The sequence below is a fragment of the Plasmodium fragile genome (assembly GCF_000956335.1).
Source record: "Plasmodium fragile strain nilgiri unplaced genomic scaffold supercont1.20, whole genome shotgun sequence".
Taxonomy (NCBI): Eukaryota; Apicomplexa; class Aconoidasida; order Haemosporida; family Plasmodiidae; genus Plasmodium; species Plasmodium fragile.
Genome location: NW_012192600.1, coordinates 341,653 through 362,058, shown reverse-complemented (window position 1 = coordinate 362,058; position 20,406 = coordinate 341,653). Strand labels below are relative to the sequence as shown.

General features: G+C 50.3%; 4 protein-coding genes across 4 annotated transcripts; 3 read left to right on the top strand and 1 right to left on the bottom strand.

Annotated features, from left to right (window-relative positions):
• Positions 1-442: 442 nt before the first annotated feature.
• AK88_02178 (uncharacterized protein) lies at positions 443-1,255 on the bottom strand (the record flags this gene model as incomplete). The annotated part of the gene is made up of 1 exon (XM_012479812.1): positions 443-1,255. One exon carries the CDS (start codon positions 1,253-1,255, stop codon positions 443-445), a length of 813 nt encoding a protein of 270 aa, XP_012335235.1.
• Positions 1,256-2,802: 1,547 nt separating this feature from the next.
• Positions 2,803-8,699, top strand: AK88_02177 (uncharacterized protein; the record flags this gene model as incomplete). Its single annotated transcript, XM_012479811.1, has 6 exons — positions 2,803-3,858; positions 4,038-4,794; positions 5,474-5,665; positions 5,726-5,776; positions 6,242-6,897; positions 7,071-8,699. The coding sequence occupies 6 exons, from the start codon at positions 2,803-2,805 to the stop codon at positions 8,697-8,699; spliced, it is 4,341 nt and encodes a 1,446-aa protein (XP_012335234.1).
• Positions 8,700-10,734: 2,035 nt separating this feature from the next.
• On the top strand, positions 10,735-15,379 carry AK88_02176 (uncharacterized protein; the record flags this gene model as incomplete). Its single annotated transcript, XM_012479810.1, has 6 exons — positions 10,735-10,773; positions 10,924-11,620; positions 12,121-12,330; positions 12,982-13,616; positions 13,788-14,728; positions 14,773-15,379. 6 exons carry the CDS (start codon positions 10,735-10,737, stop codon positions 15,377-15,379), a joined length of 3,129 nt encoding a protein of 1,042 aa, XP_012335233.1.
• Positions 15,380-16,865: 1,486 nt separating this feature from the next.
• Positions 16,866-20,232, top strand: AK88_02175 (uncharacterized protein; the record flags this gene model as incomplete). The annotated part of the gene is made up of 5 exons (XM_012479809.1): positions 16,866-16,964; positions 17,208-17,970; positions 18,145-18,195; positions 18,597-19,055; positions 19,616-20,232. 5 exons carry the CDS (start codon positions 16,866-16,868, stop codon positions 20,230-20,232), a joined length of 1,989 nt encoding a protein of 662 aa, XP_012335232.1.
• Positions 20,233-20,406: the final 174 nt, after the last annotated feature.

Sequence of the window (20,406 nt, the reverse complement as noted above, 5' to 3'; positions counted from 1 at the left end):
TTCTTCTCTTTTTTTGTGTTTTTACCACAAAAATTCTGGCGCTTCATTAATATCGCCCTTTTTGGCAATATAAATATGTACATGATAATAACAACATACGCTATGTAGAATATAGCACAAACCCATATAGGGATGCAGCGCCCCCTAAAATACCATCTACAGTGACAGCACTTGTCACGAGAACAACGTATACACATCCCCTCTTGCTTTTTCCTGGTTGTGTCTAAAGCTTTTCTAACAAGCTATCCACATATAATCCCGCTATATCCATAAATTCCGTACACTCCACATGCATGCACGCTGCACACTGGTCTACACTCCACAGTCGTCTACACAGTCGTCGCTCAACGTCAACGCAGCCGTGTGCCGTGCTGTTGCACACCGCCGTGCGTTGTTGTTTCCCCGCATGTGCGTGCGTGTTGTTGTGGCGGTGACATCCGTACTATTCGTATGGTTTACATGAGGACCTGCCGTATATTCGTAGCGGCCGTATGTTCTTGTTATGCGCATTCTTACTATTCGTGTGCTTACCTGCTATTTCTTGAATTTTCTGTTCCACTACCTTTGTAACCTTTTCAATAGTTTTCACCGCCTCCTTCGTTAGTTTCTCCTCGTCTTTCTTTATTTCAGGAATTTGTGTTTCGTCCACTTTTCCAGTGCCATGCTTGTTCATCTTGTGAACTGTGTACTCCTTCCACTTCGTGTTACATTCAGCCCCTTCTTCTATTTTATCCATTCCTGCCAATATTTTCCCTTCGTTCATTAACCAGGTTACTATGTCCAAATCTACTGCTTCTATATGCTTCCTATTGTGTCCATACCCACACATGGTACACAGTCCGTCGACAACAGGACCCTCAATGCCTGGAGCTCCACCTTGTGGCGTCGTCTTCATCTGCGTGAATGTTTGAAAAGCATACTCTGTACCTCTTCGCCAGTGTTCCTGGTCGGGACAATATCTGTGTCTCAGTAGATGTCCAAATACATTTGTTACTTCACATCTCAGCGTATTCTGTTCTTCCGGATCCATTTTCACTGTGTCGTGCCTATCCTGCTTTGTGGCTGTCCACCCATTTGCGATGCCTAATGCTACACTCATGAATCTGCACCGTATTACGTCCGCTACTGTCTGCTGGGTCCTGTACTGGTCATCCACATCATCCCAACCTGTATTCTTACAATTGGCACCCACGGCTTCCATGTCCCACTTGTCCTTGTCCATATAGTCCGCAAATGCCCCTAGCATGCTCTTCATTTTTTCCAGTGCTGCACTCTGTATTATATGTATGAGAATAGAGAAAAGTAGCTATGTCTATACTTTACCTACAGTCTTCCGGTCACATGTATAAACAGCCTCATATATGTATATGCAGCATGAATAAATTGTCGCTTCATCCTGTATCTGTTTTTCTTTGGCTTATCCCTCCCTGCGTTCTGCCCGTACTGTAACTTACACTACGAGGACCCAGGACGTACAGTTCCCTCCTCTTCTCGTCCTCTATGCTCATCCATGGACAATTCCCTTCTGCGGTCTTCTCCGTTACCCCCTTCGTTGCCACCGAGTCTTTCGGCGCTACTGGTTTGGCAGGTGCTGCTCCGCTGCCGGCCGGCGTGGCTGGTGCTGGTGTGGCAGGTACTTTGCCGTCCTTGCCGTCCTTGCCGTCCTTGCCGTCCTTGCCGTCCTTGCCGTCGCTGCGGTCGTCGGCGCATCCGCGTATACCGCATTGTCTCCCCGTGTACTACCGATTCGACGCAGTAGCCGCGTGTAAGAAGGCGCGCGCTTGTCTCTCCGAGCACACGTGGCTCACTATCAGACGGATTCGACGAAGCAACCGAGTGTAAGAACGGAGGGAGACATTGTCTCTCCGAGCAAACGTGGCCGGGTAAACCGATTGTCCGAGGAAGTAGCCGAGTGTAAGAAGGAGGAGAGATTGTCTCTCCGAGCAAACGCGGTTCGACCAAAGCGGCCACGTGCAACACCGATTGGACGAAGTGGCCGAGTGAAGGGGTTCGATTACGGCGTTCGAGTAAACGATTCGACGACGTAGCCGCGCGAGGGACGGCAGCAACGACGGCAGAAGAAATTGATGTTGTTGTTATTACTGCGGTTTTAGGTGTACGCGCACAGAGACAACGTGTGTGCAGGGTATTTGTTGTTAAGTAGCGTATTGTCGTTAACGGGGGTATTTTTTGTTAATGGGTGATGAGATTACGTGTGCTGTTCCTAAGAGTACTATTGTTGAGGGCGTATTTGGGTTCAGGATTTTAGTGGTGGACAACTATTTTGAGTATGTAGGACTAGAAGTTTCTGTGGGCAGCATATTATTCCGCACGATACTGTTCACTTAATGTGGACTTTGAATAAGCATCAAGGACAGTGTCATCCTATATAGAAGGAAAACAGTGAGCACGCAATGTGGGAATATTTAATATTATTATGGGACAGGTATTTTGAGAACGGGGATATAGGGGTAAAGGAGAAGAATATTAAGGACTGGGTGGTAAGTTGTAGTATATGAGGAAAATAAAGAAGGAAATGAGTGGTATTATGCGCGCACGCTACAATGAAATTAGCGAGTATGTTCGGGAGGTGTGTGTATTCATGCTGTGCACTACTATATTTTCTATAAGATGCGGAAGCAAATATATATACACAGGGAAGTGTAATTATGTACAGAATTATGTACAGGCAAACAGTGAAGGCACGAGTATAATTTATATAAAACTATATAATGAATAATAAACTTATAGGACCATTTCTGGAGACAGGTGGGGACAGTGTGGGATCAGTTTAGGCAATACATGAAGGAGATGCAGGATCAAGGCACTATGAAATTAATGTGTGAGCCAGGGCTTGACGAGGAGACCGGTAGAGACTTCAATGAACAGCAGAAAGATATGTGTGAATTAACACTTATAGCATTACATTTTAAACATGGAATTGAATTAGCACGGATCCCGGTAGTAAAGGACGGCATGGATGACGAGGACAAGGAGATAGACAACTATATGAGATGTATTCTAGTAAACATATTCATGAAGAAAATAATAGGCATGAAGTGTCTAGAAGGGCCTGGTGGGCAGTTTGCATTCAGTTTAGCGCATGGCATTCTGCGCAATTTCGAAAAGAAGAAGGTCGGTAATATTTCATGTGAAGAGCAGGATGCAAGGGAGGGGGGTGTTAAAGGCGTAACAGCGGAAGACAGAGGTCTGTGGCAAATAATGGAAAGATGGCTCGAAGACAACAGAACAACACTAACGGACGGGAACGTAGGAGTCTTGGGGACAGATTGTAAGGTGGCACGGACAGGAAGTACGGAGGGCGGGAGGCAGGACATAACCCAGTTGAAAAAAAAAGTGGAAAATGCAATGGACGATTTTGGGAAGGATATGGCCAAGAAGATACAGACAATATTACCGCATGTAAAAACATGTGCAACTAAGCAATGTGTGAAGGGGATAATACACGCAGAGCAGAAAAACGATTCTCTTTCCACAGCTCCCAAAGGTAAAGGAGACGGACAGTCGGGACCAACGCCCGGCAAACCCGCTGCCGCCAAGCCGGCCGCAGCACACACCGCTGCCAAACCAGTAGCGGAGAAACCGGAGAAGGCACCGGGTGCAACGACGACAACGGGACCGGGGGCAACGACGACGACATCTGTTGGTGGTGGTAGTAGTGGTAGTGGTGGTGGTGGTGGCGGTGCTGCCACATCAGTGGCGGCGAAACCAGTGGCGGCGAAGCCGGGATCACAACCGGGACCGGCGAACACGAAGACGGCCGCAGGGGAGAATTGTGATTGGAGTAGTATATTGGACGAGAAGAGGAAGCAAGTGTACGTGCTGCGTAATTATACTGTAAGTTCGCGTAAAAGCAGGAACGAGCAAGAGAAAGTCAGAGAGAGAGAGAACAAACATGGAAAACATACTTATTCATGCAGTATATGTAAGTAGGTGAGTGTACATGTATTCTCAGGGGAAGAGTGTAGTTACAGTACGAACATACATATTTGTTTATGTATATGTGCAACATGCAGCATAAAGAACTCCAAGACTTGAGGACAGTATTGCAGGGATTTGTGCAGTACATGGACAAGAAGGACCAGTACATGGATGCCTTCGGGGCAAATTGTAATAATACAGGTTGGAACGATATACACAAGGAAAACGTCTATTACCAGGAACAAACAGTAGCGGACGTCATGAGGTGTCGACTTATGTCAGGCGCACTGTTCTATGCAAACGGAGGAAACGGGAGTGAGACGAGTGCGCAACAGGGACGTGGTGTTATGGATGAAAAAGAGAAGCAGCTGAGGTGTGAGGCAGCGAATGCATTGGGGTATATACTGGAAAAGAAGTATTGTCACGGGAGCACAGCGTGGAGGAGAGGTATAAAGTATGCCTGGAAAACGGTGAAAGCAATGGCAGGGCCTGGTGGACTGGGAACCACGGGTCCTGTTATACAAGAGCAGTGCACAGAATGTGGTTATAACATTGTGAACCCGGTAGTGAGGGTAATCAATGGAGAAATGGCAGACTGGTTGCTGACGCAAGGAAAGATAATGGACAAAATCGGGACCATGGAAACACAACTGCCGTGTGACCAGGACTGGAAGGTGTATACACAAGACGCGGGGGCCAAGCATGACAAGGGCCAGGTGGTGCAAGGCGCGATATACCCGGAAATAACGAAAGCGGAGGAGGAATTCAGGAAGAAAACGAAGAAAGCAGTGGACGCGGTGAAAAAGCACATGGATAAAGAAATTGCAGAAAAGGAAAAGGAGGAACAAACAGGTAAGACTACCAACAGTACGGCCCTTACGACTATGGCCCAATACGAACATACGGCCGATTACGAATACGTACGACTGCGGCCCGTACGGATGCCAACGGCCGACTACTGACCGTACGAATATGGATGCCGCCACAACAACGCCACGGCGAACAACAACACCGCAACGGCTACAACAACAACACGCACACGCGGCGGGAACGCAACGCACACGCGGGGGAACAACACCCCCTCGTGGAGCCCAGATGTGCGGCGGCGACGGATGCAGCGATAGCGGCAGCGGCGACAACCATGAGTGGCCACGGCAGCGGTCGCTGGACTAGATGACGGCAACAAATACAAGTTGTACTGCTACCATCCACCACGACTCAGTCCGCTTGGACGCAGTCCACCGAGTTCACCTCAACGTACGCTTGCTGTCGCCTGACCCAGTGCACCGAGTGCGCCCCCCTTTCTTCCTGTCTTTGTCCTCTTCTAACAACGTGCGCGCTCTCTAACACCGTCCCGCCCCTACCCTGCCGCCTCACCCAGTAAACCGATTGCACCTCGACCCACTGCATCGATCCATGCAGCCGATCTGCCCGGTCGCTACCGGATCGAACCGTCCCGGCCCCTTCTTTCTGTACCACTTGTGTTCTGTTTTTTGTTTATCATCTACACTTTTTTCCTTTGTTATTGCAGCGACGGAGGCGGCACCGAAGACAGAGGGGTCCGGGGAAGACAAGACAAAGGACAAGGGGAAGGCAACAAAACCTGGGGGATCTCAGACAACAAAACCGTCAAGCACACCATCACCATCAGTTTCAGGTACAGGGAGTACGAGCAACGCGGCAACAACACCAGCACCAACGCAGGCATCCAAGGACAGTCCAGGTAAGCACCAAAGCAACTGTACTCGTACTGTCACGCAGACTTCTTCCACCACCCCTGGAGCAAATGTGTCCGTCACCTTCATCCAGGACACTTCTTCGTCCGAGTGTTCAGGTTAGGGAAGGCAGAGGAGAAGTTTACTCCTGACATGGTAGTAGGCAATACAGGAGAGTGTGCACTATACAATATACGAGTACTTAGGGGGCGTCAAAAACAAAAAACAACACAACAAAAACCCCAAACAACAATTTCCGCCCAGCGCGCGAAACCACACGTCGAATGAGAATGAGCGGCACGCAGAGCGGCAGAGTGATGGGTCGGGCGCGGGGGCGCGTAAGCCGCCGCGGGATGTAGACGTCGACAGACACACACACACTGTGTGTGTTGTGTGTTTGTGGGCGAGAAAGAGAGAGACTGTCTTTTCCCGGGGTGGCACATGCCAACCACCGTTCGCACCGTGGTCAACCGCCGTCTCGTCAACGACGGTGGTCAACCGTGAAACGGCGCGACCAACGATAACCATGCATCCACTTCAAAACTTCAGTTTCATCCTTGTTCTTTTCCCTCAACTTCTTTTAGGAAGTGCAGTAACAGTACCTCAGCCGGCACCCGCACCCGCACCGGCACCAGTACCACCAGCAGGCCCCCCAGCAGCACCACCAACAACATCCACGCCGAGTGCATCCGGAGGGGGACCACCTGCTGCTGCGGCACCTGGTGTCGGGGCTAGGGGGAATGCGGTTCAGACCACTCAGGCGCATAATCCTTCAGTTGACAAGACAGGTGAAAATGGTCCAGTTGGTCCACCAGGTGAAACAGGTGCATCTAGCCCAGTTCATCCCGTTGGTCAACCCGGTGCACCAGGTGAAGACGGTAAACCCGAGGGTGGCGGTGGCGGCAACGATGACCCCCCTCCTCTCAATCCACCCAAACCCAAACCGAACCCAAATCCGGATCAATCGGGTAGTAGTGGCAGTTTCAGTGACGCTGATTTGGCGAATGGAGTTTCTGGTGGGGAAGGCAAAGGCGGAGGTGGGGCTGGTGAAAAGGATGCTGGACCAGGTGCTGGCGTTGGTGGTGCAACGCGTGGTAGTAGTGATGGTGGAGGGCCTTCCCTTACCCCTGACACCCCTTCCGTTGCGCCCGGCCTCACATGGGACGATGTCAAGCCGTACACGCCCGCGATCATTCCCGCGGTGGTTGGTATGGCGGTCATTGCGTTCTTCCTATGGAAGGTAAGTATATATGGCAATGACGGCATGCCGCATGTGCACGATGTTGCTACCTCAGAACATCCCTACGGGCTCCCATAAATGATCGTTCTAACACAAATACACTCCTACACCCGCGTTCATTCCTTTTATCCTACCGTCCTCACCCTCCTCTTTACCCCCCTTTTTCTGCTTAGTATTTTGCGTATCTCGCCCAACGACGACGAACGTTTCGCACCGTTCGTGACGTGCCGTCACCGCCACTCGACGAAGAAATTCTAGACCATTTACAACGCGGCGACCTGCCGCCACCCGATTACGGGTACACCTTGATTAGCGATACGCAAACTGCATCTGCTGCGGAGCGACGCGGCCAACGCCCCCCACGCGTGAATCGCCGCACGATTATCGAGCTACATCTAGAAGTGCTCAACGAATGTGAAGAAGCCGAATGGGAAAATGTCAAAGACGACTATTGGCACATTGTCGTTGAAGAGTTTATGGGGGGCACCCAGGGGCATAGTAGTTTTCCGGCTTCTGGTGCGCACCGGGATTCAGCAACCGAGCATTCGACACCCCACCATGCGACAACCCACCATTCGACACGCCACACCCGCCTAACGCGGGATCCCACCGAAACGGATTCATGTCCACCTAACAAAGAGGACCCCGATCCATGGAGTTGTATGGAAACTATACAATTACAAACGCACCCTTGTCCACCTAACGAAGATGACCCCGATCCATGGCGTTGTATGGAAAACATACGGTTAGAAACGGACGCTTGTGCACCTCACGAAGATGACCACGATCCATGGAGTTGTATGGAAACTATGCAGTTAGAAACGGAACCTGGTCCACCGAATGAACAAGACCCTGATGCATGGTGTTGTATGGAACACATACAGTTACCACCGGACGCTTCTGCATCTAACGAAGATAACCCCGATCCATGGAGTTGTATGGAAAACATACAGTTAGCAACGGACACTTCGCCACCTAACGCACATGACTCCGATCCATGGCGTTGTATGGAAACCATACAGTTAGAAACAGACCCGTTTCCACCTAACGAAGATAACCCATGGAATTGTATGGAAAACACACAGTTCGCCACGCACACTTCTCCACCTACTGCTGATGACCCTGATGCATGGTGTTGCATGGAAACCATACAGTTAGCAACGGACCATTCTGCATCTAACGAAGAGGACCGATGGAGTTGTATGGAAACCATACAGTTAGATGCAGAACAGAGTCGTGCTCATTCCGACCCCGGGGATGCGACGTCGCACTGCACCCACTGGATCCCTTGGATTGACCGCAACAAGCATCTATTGCAGGACTGCATGACGCAGCCGTGGTTTTTGCAGCTAGCGTTGGCATGGAAACAATATCAGCATCAATATGCGGCAGACGAAGATAACGAGTACCGTGAATTCGGTGAAGCGGCAACCCTGCAGATGAAGCAACATGCCTGGAAAAAGTGGGTCGCACAGCAACATCGGCAAATGCGTATGCATAAGGCAGAGTGGTTTCAACATTTGTTGCATAATGTAGAGGAGGAAACAGTATCGCCCAACGGCGCAGTACCTGCCGTCCACAAAGACTTAGAAGTGGACAAAGTAATGGCAGCAGAAGACATGCCACAAGTGAGAGATTTACCCGAGTCCCAACTGCATCAGCCACCGCATATGACAAAACCGTTAACCGCTAAAACATGGATGCTCCTCCTCGCGTGCGTTATAGAACAGTGCGCGGTCGAGAGTAGCATGCACGATAGGGAGTTATATGTGGATGCTTTATTACAGAATATGCGACATTAGGATGACGACGCATATGAATGCACAATAACGCATGCTAATCGTACACCACTTTTATTTCATTACGTGATATACATAATATATTTCTGGTTTGTACTATTCCATACCTGCCTTTTTTTTTTTTGTCCTCTCTTCTGTTTACTTTTTTTCACTTCTGTTGCCTTGTTTTGTTCTTTTTCTGTGTACTCAACTTCTTTTAACATGACCATAGGAACAGGGTGGTACCGGTTAAATGCATATAAAATGTAGATTTAAATGAATAATATGAAGGGGTACAATTCTCCTTTATGTGAAGTTAATTATTAAAACATGAGCACGTGCATTCTACGCGCATAGTGCAGAACACATATAGCACGCGACCACGCATTCGAGTATACGGAGAGATTGTCTCTCCGAGCAACGCAGGCCGCGTAAAGGCGATTGTCTCCGAGTGTAAGAAGCAGGAGGCTTGTCTCTCCGAGCAAACGCGGTTGAGTGTAAGAACGATTCGGCGAAGTAGCCGCGTGTAAGAAGGAGGAGAGATTGTCTCTCCGAGCAAACGCGTCGACCAACGCGGCCGCGTGTAAGAACGATTCGACGAAGTAGCCGAGTAAGCGTTGTGCCGAGGGTACGAACGGAGGAGAGATTGTCTTTCCGAGCAAACGCGTCGACCAACGCGGCCGGGTAAACGGGATTGTCGACGAGGTAGGCGAGTGTAAGAAAGGAGGAGAGATTGTCTCTCCGAGCAAACGTGTCCGGGTAAACCGCATTGTAGCCGAGTGCACGGATTCGACGACGTAGCCGCGTACGCATCCAGAGAGGGAGCAGAGAGCGGAAGGCGGAAGATCGAAGAAAACAAGTAGTTGTTGTGTATATTTATCACGACTTCCAGAAGCAGTTGACGGAGAGGCGTTGACGGGAGAAGCGTTGACGGGAGCGGCGTTGATGGACAGACGAGTTGACGGAGACGGGGTCACGAACAAGGGGCCACAGACAAGCGTGACGCAGACGCGTGACCCGGCGAGGCGTTCAAGGGGACGGCGTGACGGAGACGGGGTGTGACGAGAGAGGCGTTGCCGGCAGAGGCGTTGCCGGCAGAGGCGTTGACGGGAGAGGCGTTGACGGACACCGCGTTCACGGAGAGAAGCGTTGACGGTAGCGGCGTTGACGCAGAGGCGTTGACGCAGAATCGTTGACGGACACGCGTTGACAGAGAACTGTTGACGGACACAGCGTGACGGGAGAGGCGTGTGACGGAGAAGGCGTTGACGGAGAAGCGTTGACGGAGAACGGGGTGACGGGGAAGGCGTTGACGGAGAAGCGTGGACGCAGACGCGTTGGCGTAGAGGCGTAGACGGGAGACGGGGTGACGGAGACGGGGTTGACGCAAGAGGCGTTGGCGGAAGAGGCGTGGACGGAGAAGCGTTGACGGAGAGAGCGTTGACGGAGAGAGCGTTGACGGAGACGGGGTGACCGCGAGACAGGGCGTGTGTATTTTTTCTTTTTTGTTGTTGTGGTTAATGAGCGGTGTGCGGTCGTAGTAGTAGTAGTAGTAGAAGTAGTAGTAGTAGTATAAGTAGTAGTAGTAGTATAAGTAGTAGTAGTAGTAGTAGTAGTAGTCGTACTCTTTTTTTAAGAAGGGGAATAAAGTGTGTTTTTTGTTTTGGGGGGTTTTTTCTGTCTGCGTCTTTTTCACTTTTGTTTTTCTCTGTTCAACTTTTTATTCTTTTTTTCTCGTTTTTGTGTGCTTATTTGCTCAATATACGTATACATAACTTGCAGGTAGAATTTATAGGGTCCAGGCTGATACAGTTGTTGTGCGCGAAGCAGATATCTTTTATTACACGAGGAAAATAATTATAATAAGAAAAGGAGGAGCATACGGAGAATAGGAAAAGCAGGAGCTACAACATCGTGATGCTAATTTTTGGAAAGAACCAGGAGTGAAGCGCAAATGTGAATGCAATCACATCCATATAACTGTCTATAGCAGGAAGAATATGGCAGAGCACACGCATTGGGCTGCTCTAATTCGAGATTGGGCAGACAGGAGAGGAATATGGCAACAGGATCAGTTAGATGTAAGGAAAATTTAAGGGTAAAGGATGGAATAGAGTGCGCATATATTTTATGTGAGTATGAGTATATAGTGCAGACGATTGAACCTCTAACACACTGCAACGTTCATGACGAGCATGTATATGCAAATAGTACATGCGGCCCTTGCCTTTTGTTTTCTACATCTTAGACGAAGTTATGGGATGACATTATAACCGTACTTGAGGCATTTGTAAAGTTCTTAGAAACATTTGAGCAGGATGGTCTTATGGAAACTTGGGCTACATCGTGTAATGATGCGGCCTACACCGACCGCTATATACTGGACCCGAACCACAAAGAGAGAACTATGTGCAGATTAATGCTTGGAGCATTAATGTTCAAGAATGGGTGGCGCGGTGCGCAACAGGACATTGCAGCTTGGGGAGAAGATGCAGCATTAATGCAATTTGTGCAGTGTGCCATAGTCAGTATATATATGTATTACTTGCTAGAAATAAACTGTGGACAAAGGAAAGGTGTGGACCAGGCATTCACAATAATGAGTGGACTTGAGCGGGGCTTCCCCTCTTTGGGTATGCCCGTGAATGCATGTCGCTGGGAAACACATGATGCCACTGGTTTAGGGACCACGAAAATAAAGCCAGGAATTAGATCATGGTTAAGCGAGAATGAGTACATGTCAGGTAAAATTGCAGCAATACGGCACCGCGCACATTGTGCACAAGGCTCACAGGCAAAGGAAAAAGCGCGCAGTCAGGTGTCGCCAGAAACTATAAAGCGAGAAATTCTGGACAAATTGGGGGACCTGAAGAAAGAAGTTCAAACGAAGAAACAAGAGTATGAGCAGGCCGGACGGTCCCCGAGTTCCCTGAAGAATTCTGATGGTGAGGACAACGCCGATACGGATACCACGGCCCGCACGATTACGCTCGGCACCGAGACGGCCACATACGGCCAATACCGACACGGCCGGCCCCGAGTACTGACCGTACGAATGCGCATACGGATGCCGCCACCACAACAGCACGCATAGCCACAACCACGCACAGGGGGCACAACAACGCCATGGCCACAAACACGCACACGCGGCGGAACAGCACCACACTTCGTTGACGTTCAGCGGCGACGGATGCAGCGGCGGCCAACACGGCAGCGGCGCCGGCGAGGCACCGCACGAGGGATGCAGCGGCGACGGACGGACCCGGACGATATGACGGCGACAAATAAAAGTTGTACTGCTACCATCGCAACCTAGTTCACCGCGTGCGCAGTCCACCGAGTCGACCCGACCGTACCACACCACACCGTCCCGACCCCTTCTTTCTGTACCACTTGTGTCCCTTTTTTTTTTAATCATCTACACTTCTTTCCTTTGTTATTGCAGCCGCAAAGGACAAGGGCAAAGCGAGTACAACATCCCAATCTGGGGAAGGAGTGGGAAGAACCGCTCCCCCCAAGACACCGGCACCTCCACCACCTCCTCCACCAGAACCGGCACGTCCGGCAGCACCATCAGAACCAACAGGAGCCAACGGTGCTGCAGCACCCACTGGAGCCGGGGACCAGCCTACGCAGGTACCCACAGAAAGTAACGGTAAGGAAACTACGTGCCCTAAAGACGTTCAGGAAGAAAGATTGGGGGGTGCAACAGTTCGTATTAGCTTTGAGTCGACGTCTGCATGTACAGGTAACGGGAATACTGCTTCTGAGGAGTGAACTTTATAGAGCGGTGCGCACAGTGCCCGCAGATGACAATGTGCATCCGAGCATGCGGATCCATGCCCCAACGAAGAGCACAGGAGTGAACAAAAAACAAAAAACAAAAGAAAACACCAGTTCCGGCGAGACCGGGCGCCACGCCACCGAGAGCGAGAAACCAAACGTCGAATGAGAATGATGGAGGCACAGCGTGCCGGGGCCAGCCAGGCGAGCGAGTAAGCCGCCGCGGTAGGTAGAGCGTCGTAGAGACGTAGACGTCGACACACACACAGTGTGTGCGTGCGTGTTGTGTGCTGTGTTGTGTGGCAGAGAGAGAGTCTTTTCCCGGGTGCAACGTAACCACCTTCCGCACCGTGGCTAACCATCCAGCGGCGGACCACGAGTCACGGACCGTTGGTCAACCGTGAAACGACGCGATCGAGCGCGGTCACCGATCGGCGACGGACCACAAGAACCACGACCAACCATGCAAGACATAAGTTCAGTTTCATCGCATTCTTCCTTTCACCTGCCCTTGATCTTACAGGTGGCAGTGCTACAGAGCACACGACATCTAAGGACGGTCACGGTTCATCCGCGGTTGCAGGAGCAGCACCCGCCGCACCGGAATCCCAGCCACTTACCCCTGTCTCCACTATGGGGCAGGCTCCAGACACGGGTTCGACGCCGGATGTGGCTACTACAATATCATCATCAACACCAGGGGCACCACCAACACAGGCAGATCCCGTAGATGCAGTACCAGGTTCACAAGCACCCGTACATTCTGTGGACCAAAGCACTGCGGACCGCGCTGGTCAGGGCGTCGCCGTCGGTAACGATGACCCCCCTCCTCTCAATCCACCCAAACCGAACCCGAACCCAGATCAATCGGGTAGTAGTGGCAGTTTCAGTGATGCTGATTTGGCGGATGGAGTTTCTGGTGGGGAAGGAAAGGGAGGTGAGAGTGGTGAAAAGGATGCTGACAGCGCCGGTAGCGCAAGTCCAGGAGGAGGAACTAGTACTAGTGGTGGCGGAGGCGGTGGAGCAGGTGGTAGCGGCACTGAAGTTGGCACCCCTTCCGTGCCGCCCGGCCTCACATGGGAAGATGTCACGTGGTACACCCCCGCGATCATTCCCGCGGTTGTTGGTATTGGACTCATTGCCTTTTTCCTTTGGAAGGTAAGTATATACGACAATGCGGGCATGCCGCATGTGCAGGATGTTTATACCTCAGAAACTCCCTACGCGCACCCATACATGATCGTTCTAATCAATATACTCCTACACCCGTGTTCATTCCTTTTATCCTACCGTCCTCACCCTGCTCTTTACCCCCCTTTTTCTCCTTAGTACTTTGCGTATCTCGGAAAAAAACGACGACGAATGTTTCGAACCGTTCGTGACGTGCCGTCACCGCCACTCGACGAAGAAATATTGGAGCATCTACAACGCGCCGAACTGCCACCACCCGCTTACGGGTACACGATGATTAGGGATACGCAACCCGCGTCAACATCCGCCCGACGACGCCGTCAACCACGCGTGCATAAGCGCACGATTATCGACCTACATTTAGAAGTGCTCAACGAATGTGAAGTGACCGAATGGGAACACGTCAAAGACGACTATTGGCAGATACTTGTGCAAGAGTTTATGGGGGGCAACAACGGACATAGTAGTTGCCCCGATGCTCCTAGCACAAACCAGGGTCCTCCAGGGATCAATGTTTCATTCACCGTGGACCCACCCACTGACTCGGATGCAACGGATCCATGTCCACCGAATGAACACGACCCATGGAGTTGTATGGAAACTATACAGTTCCCAACGGACCCTTGCCCACCTAACAAAGACGACCCCGATCCATGGAGTTGTGTGGACACCATACAGTTAGCAACGCACCCATGTCCACCGAATGAGAACGACCCCGATCCATGGAGTTGTATGAAATCCATACAGTTAGCAACGGACCCTTGCGCACCGCATGACCCCGATCCGTGGAGTTGTATGGAAACTATACAATTACAAACGCACCCTTGTGCACCGAATGAAGACGACCCCGATCCATGGACTTGTATGGAAAACATACAGTTAGCCACGGACACTTCTCCACCGAATGAACACGACCCCGATCCATGGAGTTGTATGGAAACCAGACAGTTAGCAACGCACCCATGTCCACCGAATGAGAACGACCCCGATCCATGGAGTTGTATGGAAAACATACCGTTAGCAACGGACCCTTGTCCAGATGATGACCCCGATCCATGCAGTTCTATGCAAACTACACAGTTAGAAACGGCCCGTTTCCACCACATGACCCCGAGCCATGGAGTTGTATGGAAACCATACAGTTAGATACAGCACCCGACCCGCACTCCTCCCCGGGGAATGAAAACCGGGGACCCGACTGCACTAATTGGATTAACTGGATTGAGCTTCACAAGCACCTACTGCGGGAGTGCACGACGCAGCCGTGGTTGCTGCAATTAAAAGCGGATTGGACACAATACCTGCGCGAGCACATTGCGGCAGACGACGTATCCGGGCACATTCACAACGGTGAAGCGGCAACCCTGCAGATGAGCACACTGCGCTTGTGGAAAGCATGGGTAGCGCAACAACATCGGCAAATGAGTACATACAAGGAAGAGCAGTGGTTTCCACATTTGTTTAATAATGTAGAGGAGGAGATAGAATCGCAAACAGTCGAAGTACCTGGAGTCGAAAAAGACTTAGAAGTGGAACAAGTAAAGGGAACAGAAGATAGAGTGAGAGATTTACCGCGGTCACAACCACTGCATCCGCAACCTTACATGAAAAAACGGTTAACCGCTAAAATATGCATACTGCTCCTGGCATTAGTCATCGAAGCATGCGAGCTCGAATGTCGTTTGCAGCAGACGGAGTTATATGTAGATGATCTATTGGAGCAACTGTGACATTCAGATGACGGGGCATATGCATGCGACATAACGCATGCTAACAGTAGACCACTTTTATTTCATTATGTGATATACATAATATATTTCTTGTTTGCACTATTACATACCTTCTTTTTTTTTTTCTGCTCTGTTCTGCTTGTGCTTACTTTTGCCTTGTTTTTTTCTTTTTCTGTGTACTCCACTTCTTGTAACATGACCATGGGGACAGGGTGGTACAGGTTAAATGCATATAACACGTACATTTAAATGAATAATATGAAGGGGCAGTATTCTCCTTTATGTGCAGTTAATTATTAACACATGAGCAAGTGCATGCTACGGGTATAGTGCAGCACAACCATAGCATGCTCATACGCATTCGAGTATAAGGACAGATTGTCTCTCCGAGTACACGCGGCCGGGTAAACGGGATTGTCCGACTGTAAGAAGCAGGAGGCTTGTCTCTCCTAGCAAACGCGGCCGGGTACACGGCGATTGTCCGAGTGTAAGAACGAGGAGAGATTGTCTCTCCGAGCAAACGCGTCGACCAACGCGGCCGCGTGTAAGAACGATTCGACGAAGTAGCCGAGTAAGCGTTGTGCCGAGGGTACGAACGGAGGAGAGATTGTCTTTCCGAGCAAACGCGTCGACCAACGCGGCCAAGTACAAAACGGATTCGACCAAGTAGCCGAGTGTAAGACAGGAGGGAGACATTGTCTCTCCGAGCAAACGCGACGACCAACGCGGGCGCGTGCACGACGGAGTACCATTGTCTCCAAGCAAGCGCGTCGACCACAGCCGCCGCGTGCACGAAGGAGGAGAGATTGTCTCTCCGCGCAAACGCGGCTCGCGTGTAAGAAGTATTCGACGACGTAGCCGAGTGTAAGAAGCAGGAGGATTGTCTCTCCGAGCAAACGCAGTCGGGAAAGCATTGTCCGAGTGTACGACGGAGGACAGATTGTCTCTCCGAGCACACGCGGCCCGGGTAAACGAACATTGTGTCCGAGCAACCGCGGCCCAGTGCAAGACCGAGTCGACGACGTGGCCGAGTGTAAGAAAGGCCGGAGAGATTGTCTCTCCGAGCAAACATGGCCGAGTAAGCAGCATTCGACGAAGCAACCGAGTGTACGACGGAAGAAGAAATTGATGTTGTTGTCGCTACTGCGGCTTCTTGTAGACCGGTGTAGAAAGGGGGGCGGGGGTATTCATGACGTGTTGTGTGTAGTATTTTTTCTATTTTTTCCTGTCTTTTTTTTTTTTTCATTTTTTTAATTTATGTTTATCTGTCTGTTAGTACTATGTACAATTCATGGTGGAATACTAGAATCAGCGGCTAAGTGTCCAACGGCATATTAACAACCTACTGTGTGCATATGTTCTCAGTCCACATAGGGTGAAGAATGAATATATGTAATATTAACATATGTACGCAGGTATTGCGTTAGTATGACGTCATGGTAATATCAGCAGAAGTGGAAGTATATATGAGCATAGCAATAATATCATGGCTGAAAAATTGGTAGAAGTCTTGGTGCAGTATGTACAACAGAGAAAAATAGGATCTGATACGGCAGAAGGCCAAGGACGGAAGAGTGAATTCAGTGTAAGTGATTATAAAGAGCGAATAGGATAATTCAGTGTATAGTGGTCATTGTATACAAAGAGAAGTATAAAATGTATTTTGGGAGCACGATGAGTATTCATGCATTATAAAGTCATGTTGCTGATTCACCACAGTGAAACAACATATGTCAGGAGAATAGCATTGATTCTGTGTTAGGAACAGTCAGGACAGCCACAGGTAGTCAGTGCGTATATTTGTGGACATGTGTTGTTATATTTACAGGATATGCTCTGGGACGACATAGAAAAACTATTCACGGAGCTGACTGATAAATTGAAAGAGAAGGATATTATGGAGAGTGCGCTGTGCCAGGAAATCTATGGCAAAAAGAAGAAGTTGGCACCAGAGAAGCTGCTATGCCGGTACATCGTGAAAATATTTGTATACATGGATGGGAAGGAAGAAGTAGTCGAGGGATTGACAACACTAAATGCCGGGCACACGCGTTGGAGGGACTATTTCAAATGTGTGGTAGGGAATGTGACATTAATAAAGTTATTTGAGAAGAACTGTGCAGCAACGGAAATTATAAATAAGGTGTCAAGGGAAATGAGTACCATAGGTATGACACTTGCGGGGAAGAGTAACAGCAAACAATGTCAGGGACTTGATTATGAGAGCCTCAACATTGGCACGAAGTTTGTGGCAGGAACGATGGGTGAATGGATAAATAGGTGGAAAATAACATCCGTTGGAGGGGTAAGTGGGTCACGAGCACCGACCTCATGTAGTGCACCAACAAGTATAACGAAGGCGACAGCGACGACAGATAGTGAAGACGCGCATGTAGTGAAACTGTTCGAGGACGGCACTGCAAGAGATGTAGCGGGATTAATACAGAAAAAGGCGACAATAACGGCAGACGAGAGACAAAAAATAATGGAGGCAGCGAAGGATAAAGGACCAGCGAAAAGTGTACTGGACGAAGTAATGCGTGAAATAGAACGCCAAGCGACCGGAAACGGAGGGCACATTCAGGTGCCAGGTAAGCACGGGGGACGAAGCACAGAGCAGTGAGACGGGAACGGATAACGTAGGACGGGATGAAAAAACAACAAGAGGACAATGCAACACCATAGCACCACACCTTCCTGGATTCTAGGTCCCTAAGGATAAGATAACATAGGCGTTCCCTACAACTTTTTGCCATTGTTTACAGATCCTAGAGCTCCCACACCGGCCACCGGCACACCATCAAAGGAATCCACAGGTAAGACAGATGGGAAAAAGCACCAATACGGCACGCACAAATACGGCTCGATACGACCGCATGTGGATACCGCCAAAAATGAAACGATACCACAACGCACATGCGGCGAGAACAGCACCACAGCACAGCGCGGCACCCCCTCGTTGAGCGATGGGCCGAGAATTGCCGAGCCGAGGTGTGTGCGGCCACGACGGTAGCGGCAGCGGCGACGAGGGACAGGACGAGGGATGCAGCGGCAGCGGCAGCGACGACCTGTGTGGCCGAGTAACCGGACGAGACGACAGCAAAAACAGATAAGTGTACTGCTATCACATGCGTCCACCGAGTGCGCCCCCTCCATCTCTCCATTCATCCGGCAAGTGTTACACACCCATATGCTCCTACATTACCATCATTCTTAGGACAACCGGAAGCACAGAAACCAACAGAAACAACACAAGATGCAGGAAAAACTGCAACACCCTCCACACCTGACACAGTGCCAGTTGCAAGATCAGAGGACGTTGTGGAAACACCACCGCCATCACGGCCGCTGCCACCGGCACCACCACCAGCAGAAGGAACAGGCGCAGGGAACGACGTACTAGATACGAAGACGGAGAATACTGTAATCTCCAAGGACACGGCGACAATAAAAGGTCGACCGGACGACCCCACAGGTGAGACCAAGTGCCCGGAGGAAAATTCCCGTAATACAGCCTCCAGCCCCATATCCTATGAGACGTCCAACGTGACTATTACTCCGGTTTCGTACACGTATGAGGGGGCACTTACGTGTGCTAAAATTAGGGAACTGCAGGCACTAGACAAAACACAACGCGATTTACACTCGGGTCCCAAGAACGCCATAGATACTACAGGTACCTGCCACAGGTGTGCATGCGGAGTAGGTGGGGCACCACGGGGTGCACATCGTACGTAGGCACTCTAAACCGGTCATTGCAAAATACAAAACACAAACCAAAATTTTCCGCACAGAGCGGGCGCGACCACACGGAGAGAGAAGCCACGGAGAGAGAAACCAAACGTCGAATAAGAATGCAAGCGGCAGAGCCACGGGTCGGCCGCGGGAGGTAGCGGCCGGTAGAGAGACGTACAGAGGTAGACAGCTAGCTACGTGGACGTCGACGTCGACAGAGATACACACACACACTGTGTGTTGTGTGTTGTGTGTATTGTGTGTTGTGTTGTGTGTATTGTGTGTTGTGTTGTGTGCGGGAGAGAGAGAGAGTCTTTTCCCGGAGTGGCACCCTGCCCCGCCGTCCCCGCTGCCCTGCCCCCCGTGCCATGCCCCGTTCCCATCGCCTGCCTCCTCACCCGACCGGCGGTCAACCGTGAACGATGAGCGACCAACGATAACCATGCATCCACTTCAAACCTTCAGTTTTATCCACATTCTCCTGCTTGTTCCAACTTATAGGTAAAGACTCTACAGCAAATACAGGTACCCAGGACCCCCAGGTACCAGCAGAACCCGCACCGGGACCAGTAACACCATCAGAGGCGTCAGCAGTCACAGAACCACGCGCAACGGGCGGTGCAGGGGAAGTGCACACTACATCACACCCCGGTTTTCCGATTCCCGATAAGACATGTTTCTACGGCATTGCTCATTCAAACTGTACTAAAGTGCATGGTTCCTTCGTCCTTAATGATGATAAGGACAACACAGGTACCGGGCGCGCGTCCCCCGGTACTGCCTCCTCTCCTAGTATTACTAACACTCAAAGTACCCGTTCTAATAAAAAAAGTGGCACTAATGATTTTGTATTAGGATCAGATCCTCCACAAGCAGCAGGTGACTTAGGAGGACATTACGCACCAGGCCCTCCACAGGTGCCCCATACTGTACACCCAAAGAATGTGCCTTCGAATGATGGTGGTCCCGATGTACCCGACCTAACCGGCACGGTCCTGACCGGCACTACTCCCGTGCTGTTGTTCGTCCCTTCCGTCATCGTCGCCCTTCTTGGTTATTCCCTTTGGAAAGTAAGCATGAACTCATACAAGCTCACACACAAGCACGCACAAATATAACCGAGTGGAAAATGGAACAACCGTTGCCATTCGCCATTCCACTGTTCCGTCCCATGTTTCCAAAAGGAACGCTAACCAACTGTACACTATGCGGAAGTTATTCCAACAAGAAAAAACAAGCAATACTAAATTTTAGAACAAAGAAAAAAGAAGGAAAAAAAATCCTACTACAGA